Source organism: Acanthopagrus latus, chromosome 12 (assembly GCF_904848185.1).
Source record: "Acanthopagrus latus isolate v.2019 chromosome 12, fAcaLat1.1, whole genome shotgun sequence".
Taxonomy (NCBI): domain Eukaryota; kingdom Metazoa; phylum Chordata; class Actinopteri; order Spariformes; family Sparidae; genus Acanthopagrus; species Acanthopagrus latus.
This window is the reverse complement of record NC_051050.1, coordinates 17,968,250-17,986,248: the sequence shown is the minus strand read 5'-3', so window position 1 is coordinate 17,986,248 and position 17,999 is coordinate 17,968,250. Positions and strand designations below refer to the sequence as shown.

Sequence of the window (17,999 nt, the reverse complement as noted above, 5' to 3'; positions counted from 1 at the left end):
GCAAAACTAGACCAGCGGACTGCTTTTCATATCTTGGAGCCTACATTATCCATAATGCAATTGAGTGACATCACAATCACATCACATAGACGCAATTTATCAGATAACATACAGTTTCCTCAGGGCTTTCATAGACTTTCAGGACTTTTCCACATATACAGTAGTTCTCCCAAAGACCTGTAAGCACACTTTAATGTGTAAAATTGATGGTTTCATTTAAGCCTGTTTGTGCTACATTTCAGTTTCTTAATTGGAAAGCTGTGACGGGAGGCTTTGCTACATATTCAGGACATTTAGTCAATGGATGTTGACCAAAGCTGCAAGGATGCTTTGCTTGAAATAATAGAGTCCTAAAGTTACAAGTTCGATGACAGATCTCTTTGTTTTATATCAACTGTAACTCGGACCAAATGTTAAGAGGTATAGTTCAGTAATACCTTTAGCTGGGATAATGGAGACACAACACAGTATTGTACTAGTTTGATGAATCTCATGTAGTTGATGGCAGAGGGAGAAAGAAACAATCAGACAGACAGATCTGAGGAGCACAGGCTTTATCTTAACCCCCAAACACACAGAGAAAGTGAGAGAGCAGACACTAAGATCCAAGTGGGATCAAATTATTCAAACAAAGCCCAAGAAAAAAGTACAAAGTTTGGGAAATTGAGATTCTGTTCTGAAAATATGCTAATGCCTCCAGTGCATATGATTAGACAGCTTATGGGCTGTCTCCTCCCTCATTATCTATTCAGGTTTTCTGCCCTGATGGCTCGATGCAAGTGGAGATAACACTGAATGCAGAGAAACAGTTTCCCAAACTTTAACTGCAGAGCTGTGTGTTATATAAACAACACTGAAGTTAATCATATGGCACACATTCCTCCTGTGCCTGACTTTATTTAATCTATTAAAAACCCATGCTGCCTCCGTGACTGACGGTAAGGACGGAGTTTGACAGGCAGAGACATGGTCCTCTGTGAGCCCAGGACGTTGTTAATCTGAGTGACAGTCTCATTAGTCTTGTCATTTGGACAGCAGAGAATGTGTTGTCTTGTTAGTGACAGCAGAGATCTGGGGATCAGCAGCAGCATTTTGTTCACATAATTTATCCAATTAGAGTCTAATGGAACAACCGTTGTGTCCCTGACGGACCAAAGTACAAAACGCAAACCTACTGACACATCTTAGATTCCTAAAAACATCCATTCGTGGAACTTTATAGATAAAATCAGTGTTTCAACACAGAGACAACATGATAAATTGTAGATAATGAGTGCAGTGATCCATATCTTCAAACAGGCTATCTTCACTGACAGACTATTTCATGACATGGTGCAACTGTAATTACCTTAAACGCAATATTAGCAAAAGGTTGTTTCCCCCAAATCCCCTCCAGGTGTTCCTGAGATATGGCATTTATGAGAATGGGAACAACAAGAGGGCACAGTGATTGTTGACCACCAAATTCTCACTCATCCTTGAGTTTAAGTGGACATTATTGCCAAATCCGAACAACTTCTCCGTTGGTGCTCCTGAAATACTGTGTACAGGAGAATGGGATGGAGCAGAAGTCAATGTGACCTTGTGACCGTTGACCATCAAGTAAACGTTTGCACCAAATTTGAAAGGATTTCCTCAGATATCGCATTCACAAGTATGGGACTAATGGAAAAATGGACAATCTGAAAACATAGTGCCTCGCTAAAATGTAAAAAAAAATGCTCATTACAACTTTCTAGAGTAACGTCTTTTGTCAAACCAACTGTCCAAACACCAAAAACTCTTCATCTACTATCATAAATGACAGAGAAAAGCAACGAATCCCTTTTAGGAGGCTGGAACCAGCTAATGTTGTGCTAATGCACATAGCAACCAGGATGGTAGCCTGCATGTAGGATTCCCATTCATGCAACAGTCGACAAACGTCCACCTGAGGTCAGGAGAAGGTCAGGAGGAGACTCAGCTGACGTGAGTTGACCCATTCATTGAGTCTGAACAGGATGTAAGCCCGTCTCCACATGGAATACACAATATTGCTTCATTGAGGGTTTTTAAAGTAATCCGAAATAGTCAGCAGAAAGACATTAAAGCTACAAACGCGCTGTGTAGCTAGCTAAAAAGAGGTTTTGACAGCAGAAGTCAGTAGCGATTTAGCATCAACTTGATCTCAGAGCTTTTTAAACCCCAACAGCTTCCTGCGTGTTTAAACCAACACAGACTTGAGCAGCACGAGGAGTAAATGTAGCAACAATGATGAAGGCAGTGAAACAAAAGGAGAATCAAGAGTGTAGGGAGGAGGTTGAACGGTAGGAGCAGGAGAATGAGACCTTGAGGCTCTCTGTGCAGCACGCTGGAACAAGATGAGAGAAGTGAGATGAATGCGCACACACATATACACAACTGCACAAACACACACACACGACTCCAAATAACATTTAGAAGTAGGGCAGCCTATCTGCCAGCTCAAAAGCCTGCAGCGCATTCCTCAATCATTATCCAACAAACGATACCATAATACAACAGGCCTAGTTTATCTGCCTACTCATGCTAAGAAAGAAGGCTTCCGGGCAGAGAGGCACAACTTGCAAACATGAAACATGTTTATTTTAAGAGAGTTTCTGGTAAAGTATTCACTTTAATTTGTGTGAATATGACTAAAAAAACACTTCAGCCTGGTGTTTTTCAAAACTGAACACCAACCAAACAGTGTAAACTCTACAGATAAGGCGACATATATGCTTTTCCCTGTGCAACTGTCGTCACATATATTCATGACAAACGAACAGAGTCAGTTCCTCCAAAGTTTGAGCCCATCCTTAACCTGAAGGTGAGATGAGAAAGACATGTTTTGGCGGCAGAGCTGGTTGCCAGGGAGACCTGAGGAGCGGCCTGACATTTGTGGTTAATTCAGATCGGCGGAATAATAGCGAGAGGGAGCGAGGGCTCAACAGTACCATTCATCAAAAGACGAACTGAGGCAAACCGTGCAACTGAAATTCTAATCTAATTCAAATCTAATCGTTCTGTTGGGATGAGCGGGATGACCGAGCCGAATTTGTACACCAACAGAGATCGGATCAGAGAATTACTTTGACCGAATGTAGACACAGGGAACGCCAAGAGGAAGAGAGAAAGTGAAAGAAGACAAATATTTGTGGTTGTTACAGTAGCATGTGAAGCACTGACCCGGGGAGCAGATGCAGACGGTGATAAGGACTTTCACTTGCATTTCAAAAGATGCTTGAAACTAAAAATAAACTTTAACCACAATAAAAGTCCTCCATGCCATGATAGCATCTCTGTCTGTCTGTCTCTCTCTCCATCTCAGTTTAGTGTGATTGAACGCAAACATTTGATCAGCACTTACAACACTACAGCTGAGGCTGATGGGAATTTCACTTATTTCGCAAGTTATTGTCATGAAGTTCTCGGGAAAATAAAACTTTCGAGCTGATGATGCAGTTCAGTTGCCAGGACAAGTAGGTTAATGTTTTTGCAAACCACCGCTAGGATCTTTTACAAGTGTCATGACATGTTCACATTTCATGTTTATGTCCTGACTTTCATTTCACCTAAATTAACGACCAGGGAGAGAGGAACTGAAGTTAACATGTATGGAAATCATGGTGTAATTGGATAATTTGGTGGAAAATTACAGTCAATTAATTTAATTTAATTAAACTTACCTGGCTTTGATTTCAAGAAAAAAAAACATTGCACATCCAAATATAGCCTCAAAATATTTGTAATATCATTTGAAGCCCATATCGCCCCACCATTAGTACAAGGGAAGCTGATTTGGATTGTATTGGAATTAATCAAATTGTAAATGTCTTTTTTTTCCCCCCCACCCTTAGTGTATATACGGGACATCTTGACCTATACAACTCTCAGACAGTATTCTATGCTAATCCAAGGGCATACATGTACCCAGATGCATGACTGCATGCAGGTGCAGGCACACACACCAGCACCACACCCACATGTGTCCAGATCCTGGTCTGTTGACATTAGTTGTGTTTGTCCTTCAGATTAACCACAGACAGATTTGCAGCAGGCAGTAGCAACAACAGTAGCGAGTAGGTTTTGTAACCATTCTGCGTATGAGCTCCACAGGGACCTTTACACTGTAATGAACCATAAGCGTGGACTTGCTGACATAATGCATTTCCCACAAAACAGAGTCAAAATAATACTGCCTATATATAGCTGACCTGGTTAAAAAAATGACAACCTTGATAAGTCTGTGCAACGTTTGTATTTTCAATTTCAGTCTGTCTTTTTTCTGTTGTTGTTGTTGTTGTTGAAACAACTGAGTCATAGAAATCTATTAAAAGTCTTAAAATTTTACAGACAAGACACTCTACACTTATTTATCCAATATGTGCAGGAAACCAAAAAAACGTGACTCACACAACATTGCATGCCGAAGCTGCAGAGAGCCACAGTCAGGAAAAGTATCTGCAGAAAATGTGCCCTCGGGCTCTTCAGCAGGATTGAGTTCATGGCTTTAGAAAATGTCTTTTCCTTTAAGTTGGGGCTTGGTTTGGGAGAGTGTGGGGAGATCAGAGTGCATAAGACTTGACTAATTGTAGTGCTGAAAGACATGGCAGCGCCTTAGGGCGGATGATGAAAGCCTGTGTGTTTGTCTATGCGTGCGACATGATGCTGGTCGTGGAGGCAGGGACCACTCACCACCTGTCTGTCCATCCATGTGAGCAAAGACCTGCTGTCCCTTCAGTACTCTTATCTACCACACACACACACAGAAAAAAAGCAAAAAAAAAAAAGAAGGGGGAAAATAAACTAATACAATTTGGACTAAAGGCCTTTGCACACCAAGTCTATTTTTTCATATGATTTTAAAAAAGTTACACTCAGAAACTTTGCACAGTCCGACATCTTTTTTTTCTTCTTGTCATTTTGACGGATGCAAAATAAGACAGAAAATCGAACCTGTTCACAAAGAATTTATAAAGATGGAAAGTTTTGGTGTCTGTGCCTTTGGACAAAATAAATTGGACTTGGTGTGAAAAGGCCTGAACTGTTTGGACATTCCACTGGTTACAATATAAAATTTTATTGAAGAATCTGTTAATTTCCATGGAATCACTGCAATCAGTGCATTTGCTTGTGGGGTCAAAGTAAATCAAAGTAGGGCATTTTAGTACCCATTTTGGTCAACTTCATTTAAAAATAGAGAGCTGTCTTGACCGTAGAGATGTGAAAAGATTATAAGATGAACGTGGAAGATTCTGCATCCATGCAGTGCAGTGTATAATCAGGAGTTTGCAACCTACACATAATTACAGCCTATATAGCCAAAATGAAGGAAGCCATGTTTCACAATTCACTTTTTTTAGCTTTGAGACTGGACTGGTCCAATGAAACTTCGGTATCTGGTTCCAATCCTGTACTGTTCTAATGTGTTTACATCCCCATGGTGCTAAAACCGGTAGAGCTGTTGACCGAGGATGCCCAGGGCAAGTAAACTCTGAGCTCGAGTGAGAGTAATGCCTCATGCAATCATCTGCCCAGGGAAGTGAAAAATAATGTTATCTGCAAATAAACTGCGTGCTGTGTCTCTGAAACTGAGCTGGTGTGATCAACAGGACTGATGAGAGAAGTCTGACATAATTGAGATAGTGGAGATTAACAGCTAGTGGTGATAATTTTCGAAGAGGGTGCATTAAAACATTGCAGAAGAAGAGAGCGCAACAAGACAACCTGGACTAATTCAGTGAGAGCCAGTCAAAACCTCAAATGGTCAAAAACAACGTTGACAACACACAATGGAAATATGCCATTTGTGTTTGCTTCTTGTTATAATTTGCAGAACTTTACAGTCTCCATAAGGCCGGAAACCACGTGGATGGAAATGGATCTTATATGACCAAATCGCATCTGGCAGAGACTCCTGATGAATTTCAATGTGCCGCTTTCTCGTGTGACTGAGCCTTTACAGAGCACATCATGCAGAAGTGCACTTGTGCACACTGATCACAGATTGTGACTTGTTTTCAAGTGACTGTTAATCAAGAAGAATGAGACACCCGTTTCTCTCTGGGTTTGGATAAACAAAGGGTGACTGCACCCTTTCAAAGCTGAAAGAAACATCTAATCTGGTTCACATATAGGTCACCTACTATGCTCTTGTACATCTGCCATTAAGAAAGCATGAATACAAAGTGAAAACAATGCCCCCCAATATGTGTCATGTCTCCCTAAATACAGCATATGCCTCAGTGCAGACGCAGAAAAACACCCAACCGCCCCCTCTTTGCTATAGATCTGTAACCCCCCTGGAGTTAAGCTGTGCTCTCATTTCTCTTTTGGTTTTCTGGGACATGCAGGGTGCCTTATTGTTATGCAAAAATGTGATTAACTGATGATTAAGAATTGTTTATCAGGTCCCGACTCCCGGTTCGGTTTTCGTCATGTTCACGTTGTTTGATTGCCCTGTGTTCAAGTCTCACTTTGACTTGACTTTTCTACTGTAGGTTCAGAGTGAAACCCCTCATTTGTGTATTTCACACTCATGCGTAGTCATATGTGACGCTAACACTGTTCTGTCTGTGTTGTGTGTGTTCTGCAGCCTTCAGGCATGGGTAGGTAATTGTTATGGCTAGCTGCCAAATTCTGACAATACAGAATGAGGTGAAAGAGAGAGAGAGAGAGAGGAGCAGAGATAGCTAGAGGAAGTGAAATATGGAGATTTCTCTGTTACACTGTGGAAGTTATTCATTACTGCCGACAAATTAGTTGACTGCTGCCACAGTGTCATATGGCCGACTGACAGCTGGTCACGTGACCATAGAGAAGTTCCCATGGAGACAAAATCGCTATTTAAGTGTTTTTATTACAAATATTTTTCTGTATCTTGACTGTACCCAAAAGGCCCAACAAAAACATAAAAGACATTTTGTAGGTACTTTAGAGGTTGATTTACTGGAAAATGATTAAATGTTGAGGCAGCATATACTTATCTTTTGTCCAATAAACACTTTCTCAATCTTTATTATGCCACTATAGGTGTTTAAAGGTGTGTTTCTGGGCTGCGGTTCTCGTGGACTACTGTAAAAAAACAAGTTTATAACGTCATTCACTGATTTGGGTCAAACTAGATAGCATTTTAAGGAGAAAGTACTTCCGGAAGTCCTACCTACGTCATTTATGGAGTTTCCTGATAAGTACTTGTAGCGTTGATGCTAAAGTAACAGGAATCTGCTGCTAAATGTAATTAGCTTGTAGCTGTGTAGCTAACAGTCCTATTTGCTGACTCAGCCCTGGGATGACAAGCTAAACCCACCAAGAGAGCCAATAAAAAAACAATATCAACATTGTTCAAGGTATCATATCAAAGTTAGAAAGTCTGTAACACTCCCGTACTTTAAATGGTAAACGACTTCAAGCACATGCAACTTAACATCCATGCAAGTATAGTAGTATCTGACTGGTGCTCCGTATCGATACACAAAGTTAATTTATCAGAATCCTTCTGTAAAGTTTTAAGTCTTGGCGCAGAGACAAAAAAGGGCACAAAAGAAAAGTGTACAGTGTGAAAGTTTCTGTTGCGATCTCTGACAGGTCTGGCGTGCCTGTTTTACCACTACATTCCTCTCGACTGTCAGAGTCATGACAGCTTAACATGCTCTTAGAAGTCTGACACAGACTCAGCGGACCCTCACTGAAATGTAGAAGCCGAGCCGAAAAACACAAGGTTTGTTTCTTTCGTGCACAGAGATTTTCTCATGAGATGTTTAAGACAGACAGAGGGACAAATGCAGAAAGAAGGGAGCCGTGTAATTTCCAGCGAGACTCTTGGCAGGCTGAGGAAGGAGGCTGCATCCTGACGGACATGTGAGGGAGGCTTAAAATCCCATTAGGGCCGATCAAAATTCAAAGGGATGCATGCATAGCCTGCCCTCAGACTAAAAATCTATTCCTGTCAGCACTGAGTAGATGGCAGAGATGGGCTAAATTGAGACAGTCTATTTTGGTAGGAAGAGAGTGAGGGGTTGAAAAGAAAACAGCAGTGGTGGGAGGGAGAGGAGGGGGTAACAGAGAGGGTGATGGCAGAGGACAGGAAAGCCTTAAATTTGTTTTCCTTTGTAGAGAGACAGTGGCCTCTTGTAAATTGTTTCCCCCCCCCAAAAAAATTCCAGAGTATACACACGTCCCTTTCCGAGGCAGTGAGCTGCAGACGGCTGGACCAAATCTCTCCATTTGGGAAGCGCCAACGCCAGCTTTTGTCATTCCTCGTTAATCAATTGCGGAGGTTGTGAGAATGCAAGGGGGCTATCTTTTATGGAGCACTGGCGCTCACACACACACACATTAATACATACAAATATGCGTGTGAACGCATACCACTGGGCTGGTTTCTATGCCACTGGTCAAACTGAATGAAACAAATTCTTATAAACCAACACAGTGGGACCAGTCAGCCATAATGGGAGAAGGTTTAACAAAAACAAAACCCTGAAAAGATCCACAGGGTACAAAACTGTGTCCTTTCACTTCTCGCGGTGGGAAAGGCAGGTGTGTGTGTGTTTGTCAAAAGGCTGAGGATGGTTCCTCTGCTCTGTCAGAACCCAGCCTCACTGTTTGTTCAGAGATGATCGGGCCGTGTTGCTCTCTCTTCTCATGTTTGCTCCTGTTTCCTCACATCGACTGAGACTAAAGAGATTAGCTGAGGGAGATGAAACGACTATGACTCTGCCAGCCACCAACCCCTCTTGCTTCCAGGACTTCCTCTCAAGTCTTTCTCCCACTGCCATCGGTTCATTCCTCACTCTCTTTAATCACACTCAACTCCGCCGAGTCTGTGCGCGGTCCCTCGGCTAAAGGGTTGCTCTTTGAAATTAAAGACAAGGCTTTCGGCTTTTGTGAGGAGAGATGAGGAGAAAGTCAGGAAAGGCCAGTCAATATTCATCTACACAAAGCTAATTACATTTGACTTGGCAACCGACCCCGAACGCACGCGCCCGCCCTCTAAAACGCTCATGTGTTTGCATTCACACAGTGCAGGCACAGTGTGAGCGGGTTCAACCCAGAAAAGAAGTTCTTGGCAAAAATATGCAGTCTTTGCTTTCGCATGTGTTTGAAAACAAATGGAACGGACAGCATGTGCAAGGACACATCCAGAACATACTGTATCTTCAAAAGAGTATGTAACTACTGAGAGACATGTAACTACTGAAAGAAGAGAAACACAAAGGCGTAAAATGCTTAAACACTAGTATGACAAGTACTTTGTAACGGCTGATGTCACTTTGCTTTGGTTAGCAAACTTCAGACTTCGCTATTGCTGTTGTCTAACTGTACAAATCAGTATTTCTCAGAATATATCTTTGTGTTGTCCGTTGATAATGTCGGTTCCTTTTATGAGTGTTTTAAACCAACATATCGCTCCTCTAATCCCCTGCATGACCAGAACTTCATATTGATCCCTTTAAGAGAACCGACTCGATAAAATCTTGGAAAATAAAGGGGAAAATGATTTTTCACACGCTCCACTGTGTCCACAGTGACTGCCGCTCACTAAATGTTATCGGGTCTCGCTTTAAAGATTAAACTGCAGAGATGACATGACAGAAAACCAGAGTCATCCACCGGTCAGGGTAATAACACATGACTAAAAATAGAGACTGTACTCACTGTCAGCAGAGATGACATTAAACACACATGACAGATGAATAAATAAGAGGTTGTTTTTTATAGATAGGTCAGTCCAGTTTTTCTATAGATAGGTCGTTCCTATCAGCCGGACTTTCTTGTTTACATCAGTCACAGGGGACTCTATAGAGCAAATATACTTTACAATAGGCTGAGAGTTTCAACTTTAATACACTTACTCATGTATTATTCACTCAAGGCTTTCTTCAGTCCTCGAGGGAACACAATATACTGAGACAAACAAAGCCAACATGCACTGTATGTATGCATCCACATGTGAGCTCACACTGCTAATGAAGCACTGTGTGTACTTTTAAACAGGAGCATGGCACAAACAGATGCTGGTATTTGATGTGAAAACAAGTAGGTCTTTTGCCTCGGAGAAATGAGGTTTTTCTTGTAGCCATCAGAAGCATCTTCCCTTCCTGCCTGCCTGCCTGCCTGTGCTTGCTGTGTTACGCTCTGCCTCAGCCTGCTGTGTATCACCCAGATGATCATGTTTACTTTGCAAGCTTATTGATTTGTCAGTATGGGAATCTCGGTGAAGAACAGGCACTATCTGCACACTCAGCCCAATCACACACAGACTCAAAAAAAATGTCAGGCTTTGTCTCTGTGCCATAGACCTACTTTTTGCAGATCTGCCTGAAATATCTCTTATGAACAGCAGGGTTCCTCTGATTTCACACAAACACACACACACACACAGTTTCACACTTAAAGCAACAGCTCGGCCACCTACAAACCCACTATTTTATACTACGGGAGAAAAAAAACCCCAAAGATTCTTGGATTCCCCCAAAAAAGTTTCAACGCCGTGCCTCATGATTCATGTATTTTTCAGAGGCTACACACACATTTATGCTTTTTAGTAGCTAAAAAAACTGAAATCACACATTGCTCCCATCCCTGCACATTCACTTGACTGGGCTTAAGAGCCTTGTCGTGTCTGAGCCAAGCTCGTCTAGTGAGTCACGTTTAAGTAACAGAACCACCCCGGCTGCCTGATACGGCTTCGGGAGGAAAATGCCGGCCTACCGGGACAATGAGAGGGAAAAATGATTACATGATCCCCACAGTAACACTACTGATATAGCCTCATGGAAAAAGAAACCCCACTGAGCCTGACTATGATATAATATGTGTGAAAAACAAGGATGAAACAGTGAATGCAGGTTGACAGAGAGAAAAATTAAGCTTGTGAACTCAAATAAAAAACTGTATCAAATCAGTTCAAGGACTTGGATGAAGAATGTGATCTCTCACACAAACACACACATGCACGCACGCACGCACACACACACACACACTGCCCTTCAGCCTCTCAAACACATCTAGGGCAGGCGATTCAGCAAAGAAAGCCGCACAATCAAGCCTTCTCTTATTGCTCTTTCTTTTCAACAAAACTCATCCCCGCCTTGCTTTCTCTCTCCCGTCCATCCACTGCCTGACTCACTATTAACTCAATAAAAATGTAATCTGACAGCCACAGATTCTTTGTATTGTGTGTGTGATTGTGCTGTGCTATTCTTAAGTTTCAGTCCTCCATCATGGACCAAACCAATCAGCGCAGGACCGAAGAGGAGCTTGTAAGCGCTTGTGATTCTGGTCTTGAAACGCTTCATCGCGCCATCTTACCCTGATTCTCCTCATGGCCGCCACGATCTCCATCCGACTGTTGGGCCGGGGCACGTCGAGACTCCCCACGTACTGTAGTAAACAATCAGAGAGTCAGAGATGTTAATCTTCCGTGATCATAAGTAACAAACTCAGTGTTGGCATGTGTTAAATTGCTTGCTATCATAACTAAAGTATTCACCTTCAGCAGCTCCTAGCAGTGAGGTTTTAGGGTTTTATAATGACAAAACTGCCGACTTACTGTCTTGAACATGAACCTAAACACTCACAATAGTGGAAAAAAGCTTTAAATATTTTCCACCGCAGAGAACCTGATAAAGCAAATATTTTGACTGAGCTTTGCCTTCTTAAGAAATTCTTTGTGGCTTGCATATATTCAGGTGTGTTACTGTGTAAATAGAGGCTCCAGAGAACATGTTACTCCTGTGGTGGTTATTCTGAATCCTGTTAATGTTCGATGGGCATAATTGAGTAACACTGACATTAAATCCTTCTTTTTGTTTCATTGTTGGCTTCAGGATTGAGCAATATAGTGACATTTTATCATTATATGATATGAGTATCTTCTTAGATTTTGGATATTGTTATAAGGTGACATGACATTAAGTGTTATCTTCTTCTGCTTTAAAGGCTGCATTACAGTAAAATGACTGTTGTTGTTGTTCTAAAATTTGCCTTAAAAAGGTGCAATATCTAATAATTTGTTTATATGTGGCGGACCCTGCCACCTTTCTAGCTTCAGTGTTCTGTGGACCTTATTTTCCACAGCTTGTTTATTCAGCACTTCTATCATTACCTCATTTATAGTGTAAACATTCAAATTCTGAGTTTGAATTTCTTCTCCAAAACTACACAGTGCCCCTTCAAACATATCATTTCATTAAATAATATGTCCTGACAGACTTGTATCTTACTGAAAATGTGAAATATATCATTTGTTTCAATAACAGTAACAAAATAGAATTCAACACTCTAGTTAAGTGAATGTATCTGGTAAGATGACCATCAATATTCATACTTTAAACCGGTATATTGCTACAATGCAAACAGAACTGCAGTATGATTTAAAAGGTTTATTTCCAGCCCTAAATGGAATACAGGAGTATCAAGACAGGAAGACAAACTGAGGTGGGATTGCTGCCTAATAAAATACAACATATAAGCAGCCATGTTGTTGAACTTTGGACAAGAAACTGTTTCTTTTAACCCTTTGTACCACCAAGCACTAAAAGCTGTAACCGCTGTAGCCTCTGTGTGTGAACGGGCTCCACATAAAGTTGGTGTGAACACTGAATTCTGTGGAGCTGCCTTCCCTGAGAGCTTAATAATTCAATGACCTGTGGAGGAAAAAACCTGAAAAAACACTCAGTTCGGCTCACTTTTTGAGCTCCGACAGCAGGGACGTGAGCCACAATGAAGCCACGTGTGTGTGTGTGTGTTGGTCGCGTTCAAACTTCACGATGGATCCGGTGCACCTGCCGCCGCGCGCCAACACAACACACACACACACACACACACACACACACACACACACCATGCTGTAAATGTCGAAACACGCAGGAAGCACACATGTAACTTCACCTTGGCTTGGAAATGAATCCCATGCTGGTACGCCTCCTCGTTGTGGAGCGGCACCCTCGAGTCCGCCACATCGTCCACCAGGTTGTACCTGTTCCTCGCGGGCATCTCGCGGGCTCCAACCGACGACCCCTCTCCCCTCTCCCGCCTCCTCCTTCTCCTCCTCCTCCTCCACCGACACTGTTTCAACAACTAACCCGGTGTGAGACGCTACAATCCGGCGTGAGAGGACCGCACGGCTCCCGGAGTGACTTCCCGTTGGAAACGCAGTCCATTGTTGCTTTGAGCTCCAAAGAAAGAGAAAAGGTCCCGTCCTCCTCCACAGCCACACAGGGACAGATTTGGGCGCCCCTTCCTCCTCCTCCTCCTCCTCCTCCTCCCTTCTTGTATTTCTGTCCTGTGACAATACACACCGAGGGGACACTTCAGGATTTCCTTCCTGGAAACGCTTCTCGTGAAATAACAGCGTGCAGGATGTGTGTATTCAAAAGCCACAGGAGAGGTGGAGGGGAGGCAGGCCAGCGTTTCCTCTGCGCAGGTGATGTTGCTCTCTGTGGGTGATTTTTTTTTTTTTTTTTTTGAATCCCGTCCTGTTGGTGGTGCACCCGTCTCCCTCCCCCTCCCCCTCTGCCTCCCTCCACAAAGCACAAAGCAAACCCTCATTGGAGCAAAGTTCCCAAGCATGATGCAACCAGGAGCCGAGGGGAGAGTCGCCCCCCCCTTCCACTCCTCCAGCCCCCCACTCAGGAGATGAAAATTTCATACACTTGCTCCAGGGAGACCAGAGTGGTTCGTCTGTGGGGGAGAAACTCTACAGAGAAATAAAAGATGGAATTATTCACAATAGGAGCTTAAAGGTGCACTATCTAGTTTTTGTTTTGTTTTTTTTGCGGAGGGGAATTAATTTTAATCAGAAGAGAAAGATCTTCCTTGACTGTTTTTTCAAGCCTAAACAAATTAAATGAACAGACCCTTTTTATGATTTAAGAAACTTAATATAAAATCATCAACATTCTAAATTTGGTTAAAAAATACACAAATATGATCAGTTTATTGGATTTATAGATTAAAAGACCCAAAACAGCGTTGTTGCAGCATTCTCCCCCAAACAACTGAGGCAGATGGGGACTTGATTTAAAACATTTAACACAGGCAGAAAAAAAAGGAAATATAAAATGGCCCCAAAATCTCAAAATTATTTGAAAAGACATTATTTATTTTTTTAAAGCTGACATTTTTCCTGTAGCTGCAAAGCTAAAAGCGTTAGCTAGCAACTTGTCTGAAGCAGATGCATGAGCTAGACTAGTGTAAAAGGTGAAAATAACATCTTTTCAAATATTTTTGGGACCTCTGGTATTTGACATACTCCAGACAACCTGCAAAGAGCTCTTTTATCTTGTTTGTTTTCCTGCACTTTTTTAAAATGGTAGTCCCCATCTGCTTCAGTTGTTACGGAGAAGCTGTTCTGCTGTGAAGCTCCAGAAATGTTTTGTGGATGACTGGATGAATTTATCATTTAACTACATGGAAGATCAAAAGATCAAGGGTTATAAGATATAATGCATTGTTAAAAAGTAGGCTACATAAAGCAGTTAGAAAGAATTCACCTCGACTACCTACAACGTTTAAGCCCTGCTTAGATGTTGAAGGATCAATAACATTACAGTAATATAATAATCTAGATATAGAGGCAAATCTGCATAATACATTTGAAGACTTTTAGTGGTTATTGTTTATGTATAAACGTCGGTAGTACAGCTTTAATTTATGATCTTCTCCCACCACCATCTCCAAAAAAGTCAACAAAAGTAATATCATACAGCAGCCTCTAAATTAAACAATATATTTTCACTTTCAGACCTCAACTGAATTTGTTTCCTGTTCCCTTATTCTGCTGCAGGCGGTGAGACTTGAGCTGTGTCACACAATATAAATCTTTCACGTTGCATTATGCTGATCAAACGGCTGAGACTCATCACAGAAGCCTCATTCGGTCGTTTTCATCATCCTTGGAGTTTCCTAACAGGAGCCCAAAAAAGACTATTAAGAGATAACAAGAGTCCAGTCGCTGAACAGCCATTATTACCCGCATGACAAATAGTTTTAATGACATTTCTGTTTGGACAATAGATTGCTGTTTGTTTTTCATGTAGTTGAAATGATGGATGATGATCTCCAGCCTTTATCAAGCTCCCACCTCTCACTGTGTTTGTGTTACATCATACTTCTGGTCTTAAAAATATACTTATAATGCATGTGCACAGAAATAATAAGCCCCCCAGTGTAAAGTGTCCCCCCTGTGTACCATCAGTTGAAGTCCTGTCTTACATAATCAATTAAATACACAGTTAAATGATTAAGACTAAGACATAGCTGAAATTATGTAATGGCGCCCTCTGTTGATTGCTCACTATAAGTTACTGAAGTTAAAATGCAATTTTGACCACGTTTCCAGATATATTTTTAGAATTATTAGTGCATATAAAAGAAAGCTCTTCATCTGTAACTGCTACGTTTACATTTAACTGGCAGAAGATACACTCATATGGACTAACCCTTGAAAATAAAAGGAGTTACAGACAATTAATGTAAGAGTCAAGTACAATTAAATCCCACAAGTCTGCAAAATATTAAGATTATAGGAAATTATAAGCTTGAGAGTGAGAGAAGATACACCACATGAGAGGGATAATGCTGACCTAATGTGTTTTTAATTAAATGCTGAACATTAAAGATGCATATTATGGTTTGGGGGGTTTCTGCCTCCCTTTTATTGTGTTACTAAGCATTTTTGTGCATGTAAGCGGTCTGCTAGGTGAAAAGGTCTACAGAGAGTTATATGAATATATATTCATTATGAAATACATACACACCAGTCAGTAGACATACAGTTAGCTTCTACTGCTGTAGTGGCGTTATTTTAGATCACACTACCTTGCTTGGCATGCCTCTGATTGGCTACATCCTGCCCATTAATTAATGCATATGTACAGCTCTCACCAAGAATTGAACGGAGGTGAGATGTCTCACTCTGTAGTTAAAACAGAGTATTCAAGAAACAGTGTGAAAATGGGACTGCAGCAACACACCCTATGAGAAAAAGGAATGTGTTATCTGAAAATTAAAGCACGCAAACCTATTCTACTACGACCCCAGAATAAAAGTATGAACCGGAAAATGTGCATTATATGGCCTGTTTAACCTGATACACTCATTAAACAGGCATGTTTAACAGTAAAAAAAAAAAAAAAACATCCTCAAAAATTGCTTTTAAATATCCTAGCCACATGTGAGGTTAGGTCTAGATATTGGTTTAATACTGCTTGCTGTGTTGTAGATTACGCAGTCTGTTTGACTTGACTGTGCAATGCAACAATATGACTGAACAAACCGCAGCAATCCACATAAAAGGATCCATGTGAGAGGAGTGTAACATGCAGGAGTGGCTTATTTGTCAACCTGCCCACATGGAAAAGAGATCAGGAGAACTCAAACAACAGACCATATTCACACGCCAGCCATCTTCATACTGCTGTGTTCCAGGATACAAGTCCAGTAGACATAGGAAATCTGACAACGTGTTATCATTTCACTGCTTCCTCAGTGATCAGCCGAAGGGTTAACTCCCCACTTCAACTCTGATTGATGATACCAGACAGTTCCCGTCTCTTCTCTGAAAATATGACAAATGATAAAAGACTGGCCGTCAGTCATTCATTAGCAATGCCTAGCAAGAGATTCCCACCTGGCAGCATCAGATCAGCGGTGTGTCTCATTCGTCTCTGTGTCTGTGAAGTCAGACGGATTTCAGTCTCCCAATCTGATTTTAACAGATATCAGAGCAATATGCCTCGTGTGTCACATGTCAGTCCATTTGTAAAATACACCAGTGACAGGGATGTTGAGCCTACAAAGGAAGTGACGGGCACAGAGCAACTTTCAACTGAATACGACCAGACCACATCAGAAATGGTGAGTGAAAAAAGAATTAACCTCATTTTACTTGTAAACACCATAAACAGTCCATCACAAAACAAAAGGGGAGCATTGCAGTACACAAACAAACGTGAAAAAAGACAAGCCCTCGGGTAACCTGGATTTTCTGTGATGAGACTGACGTGTTATGAAGAATTCTTCAGCACTCACGGCCTTGAAATCCTCTTTCATATGTTGCTCTTTGATCATTAATAAAAGAAAAAAATGAGAGAAGAACTCTCAACACCCAGAAGTATAAACCTTTAAGAAGATTGTGAAGGTGCTTAGAATCCTCAGATGTTACACTTACTTTACAGAAGTTGATATTTCTGTACGCTGTTCCAATAACGCTTACACAACCCTCCTCTAAGAGTTGATCCTCTATAAATAAATAGGCAATTTTTCTACACTGAATATTTATCTGTACATGACTCGGTCCTGTCAGGTGTAACTACTCATACCTAATATGTGTCAGTAAACAACTGAGTTTAATTTCAAGTCTTTTCTTTTGTTGTCTCAGTCCAAAATGCGTCATTCCATAGCAGTTTACATTTGATTAGTCTCAAATCCAAAACAAGTCACGAGGCTATAGAGAAACGGGAGTGCCACTTGTATCCTCTGAACTACAAATTAATCAAATGCTTTATTTGAATTTGCCCAACTAGCGATCCAGTTCCATTAATCACAGGTCTGGTTTCAAGAGCCATTCATGTCACAGACAGCGTTTGATGAACAGCGGAGAGGGGACAGAATAATGAAAGCGTCTCATTGAAACGGACCGCCTCTGAAGCAGCCTCATCACAATTACAAACACTGTGGGTCACATTAGGTGGAATACCAATTAGTGTTATTCATAAGGTGAAGCTGTTTTGTGAGTTTTCAAAGCAAACACAACACAAATATCCAAAGAGACGATCAGTGCACAAATCACAGGTGCACAGGTTTAAAAAAAACCACATCATTCAAAGTCCCCATCAACTCCATCTGCTTTGTTTAACTTGGATGTTTGCAAAAAAATGTGTAAAAGTAACAGCTATTATTCATAGGTTCTAGATATATTGTTCAGTGATGGAAAAGGAATATATTATCTTGTTATCTTCAATAATTTAAACTAGTTAACAACCTTAATT

General features: G+C 41.2%; 1 protein-coding gene across 3 annotated transcripts in view; it reads right to left on the bottom strand.

The window, feature by feature from the left end:
• si:dkey-34e4.1 (carboxyl-terminal PDZ ligand of neuronal nitric oxide synthase protein) overlaps nucleotides 1-13,494 on the bottom strand; it is a 50,417-nt gene extending 36,923 nt beyond the window's left edge. Inside the window, exons 1-2 of one of the 3 annotated variants that reach the window (XM_037117718.1) lie at nucleotides 12,898-13,494; nucleotides 11,317-11,388 (exon numbers count right to left, since the gene is read on the bottom strand). In XM_037117718.1, the coding sequence (XP_036973613.1) occupies nucleotides 11,317-11,388; nucleotides 12,898-13,002 (177 nt within the window). In that variant the 5' untranslated portion in view covers nucleotides 13,003-13,494. The remainder of the gene's footprint in view (nucleotides 1-11,316; nucleotides 11,389-12,897) is intronic. The other 2 variants (XM_037117717.1, XM_037117716.1) reach the window with 2 other exon arrangements.
• Between the last annotated feature and the right edge of the window lie 4,505 nt (nucleotides 13,495-17,999).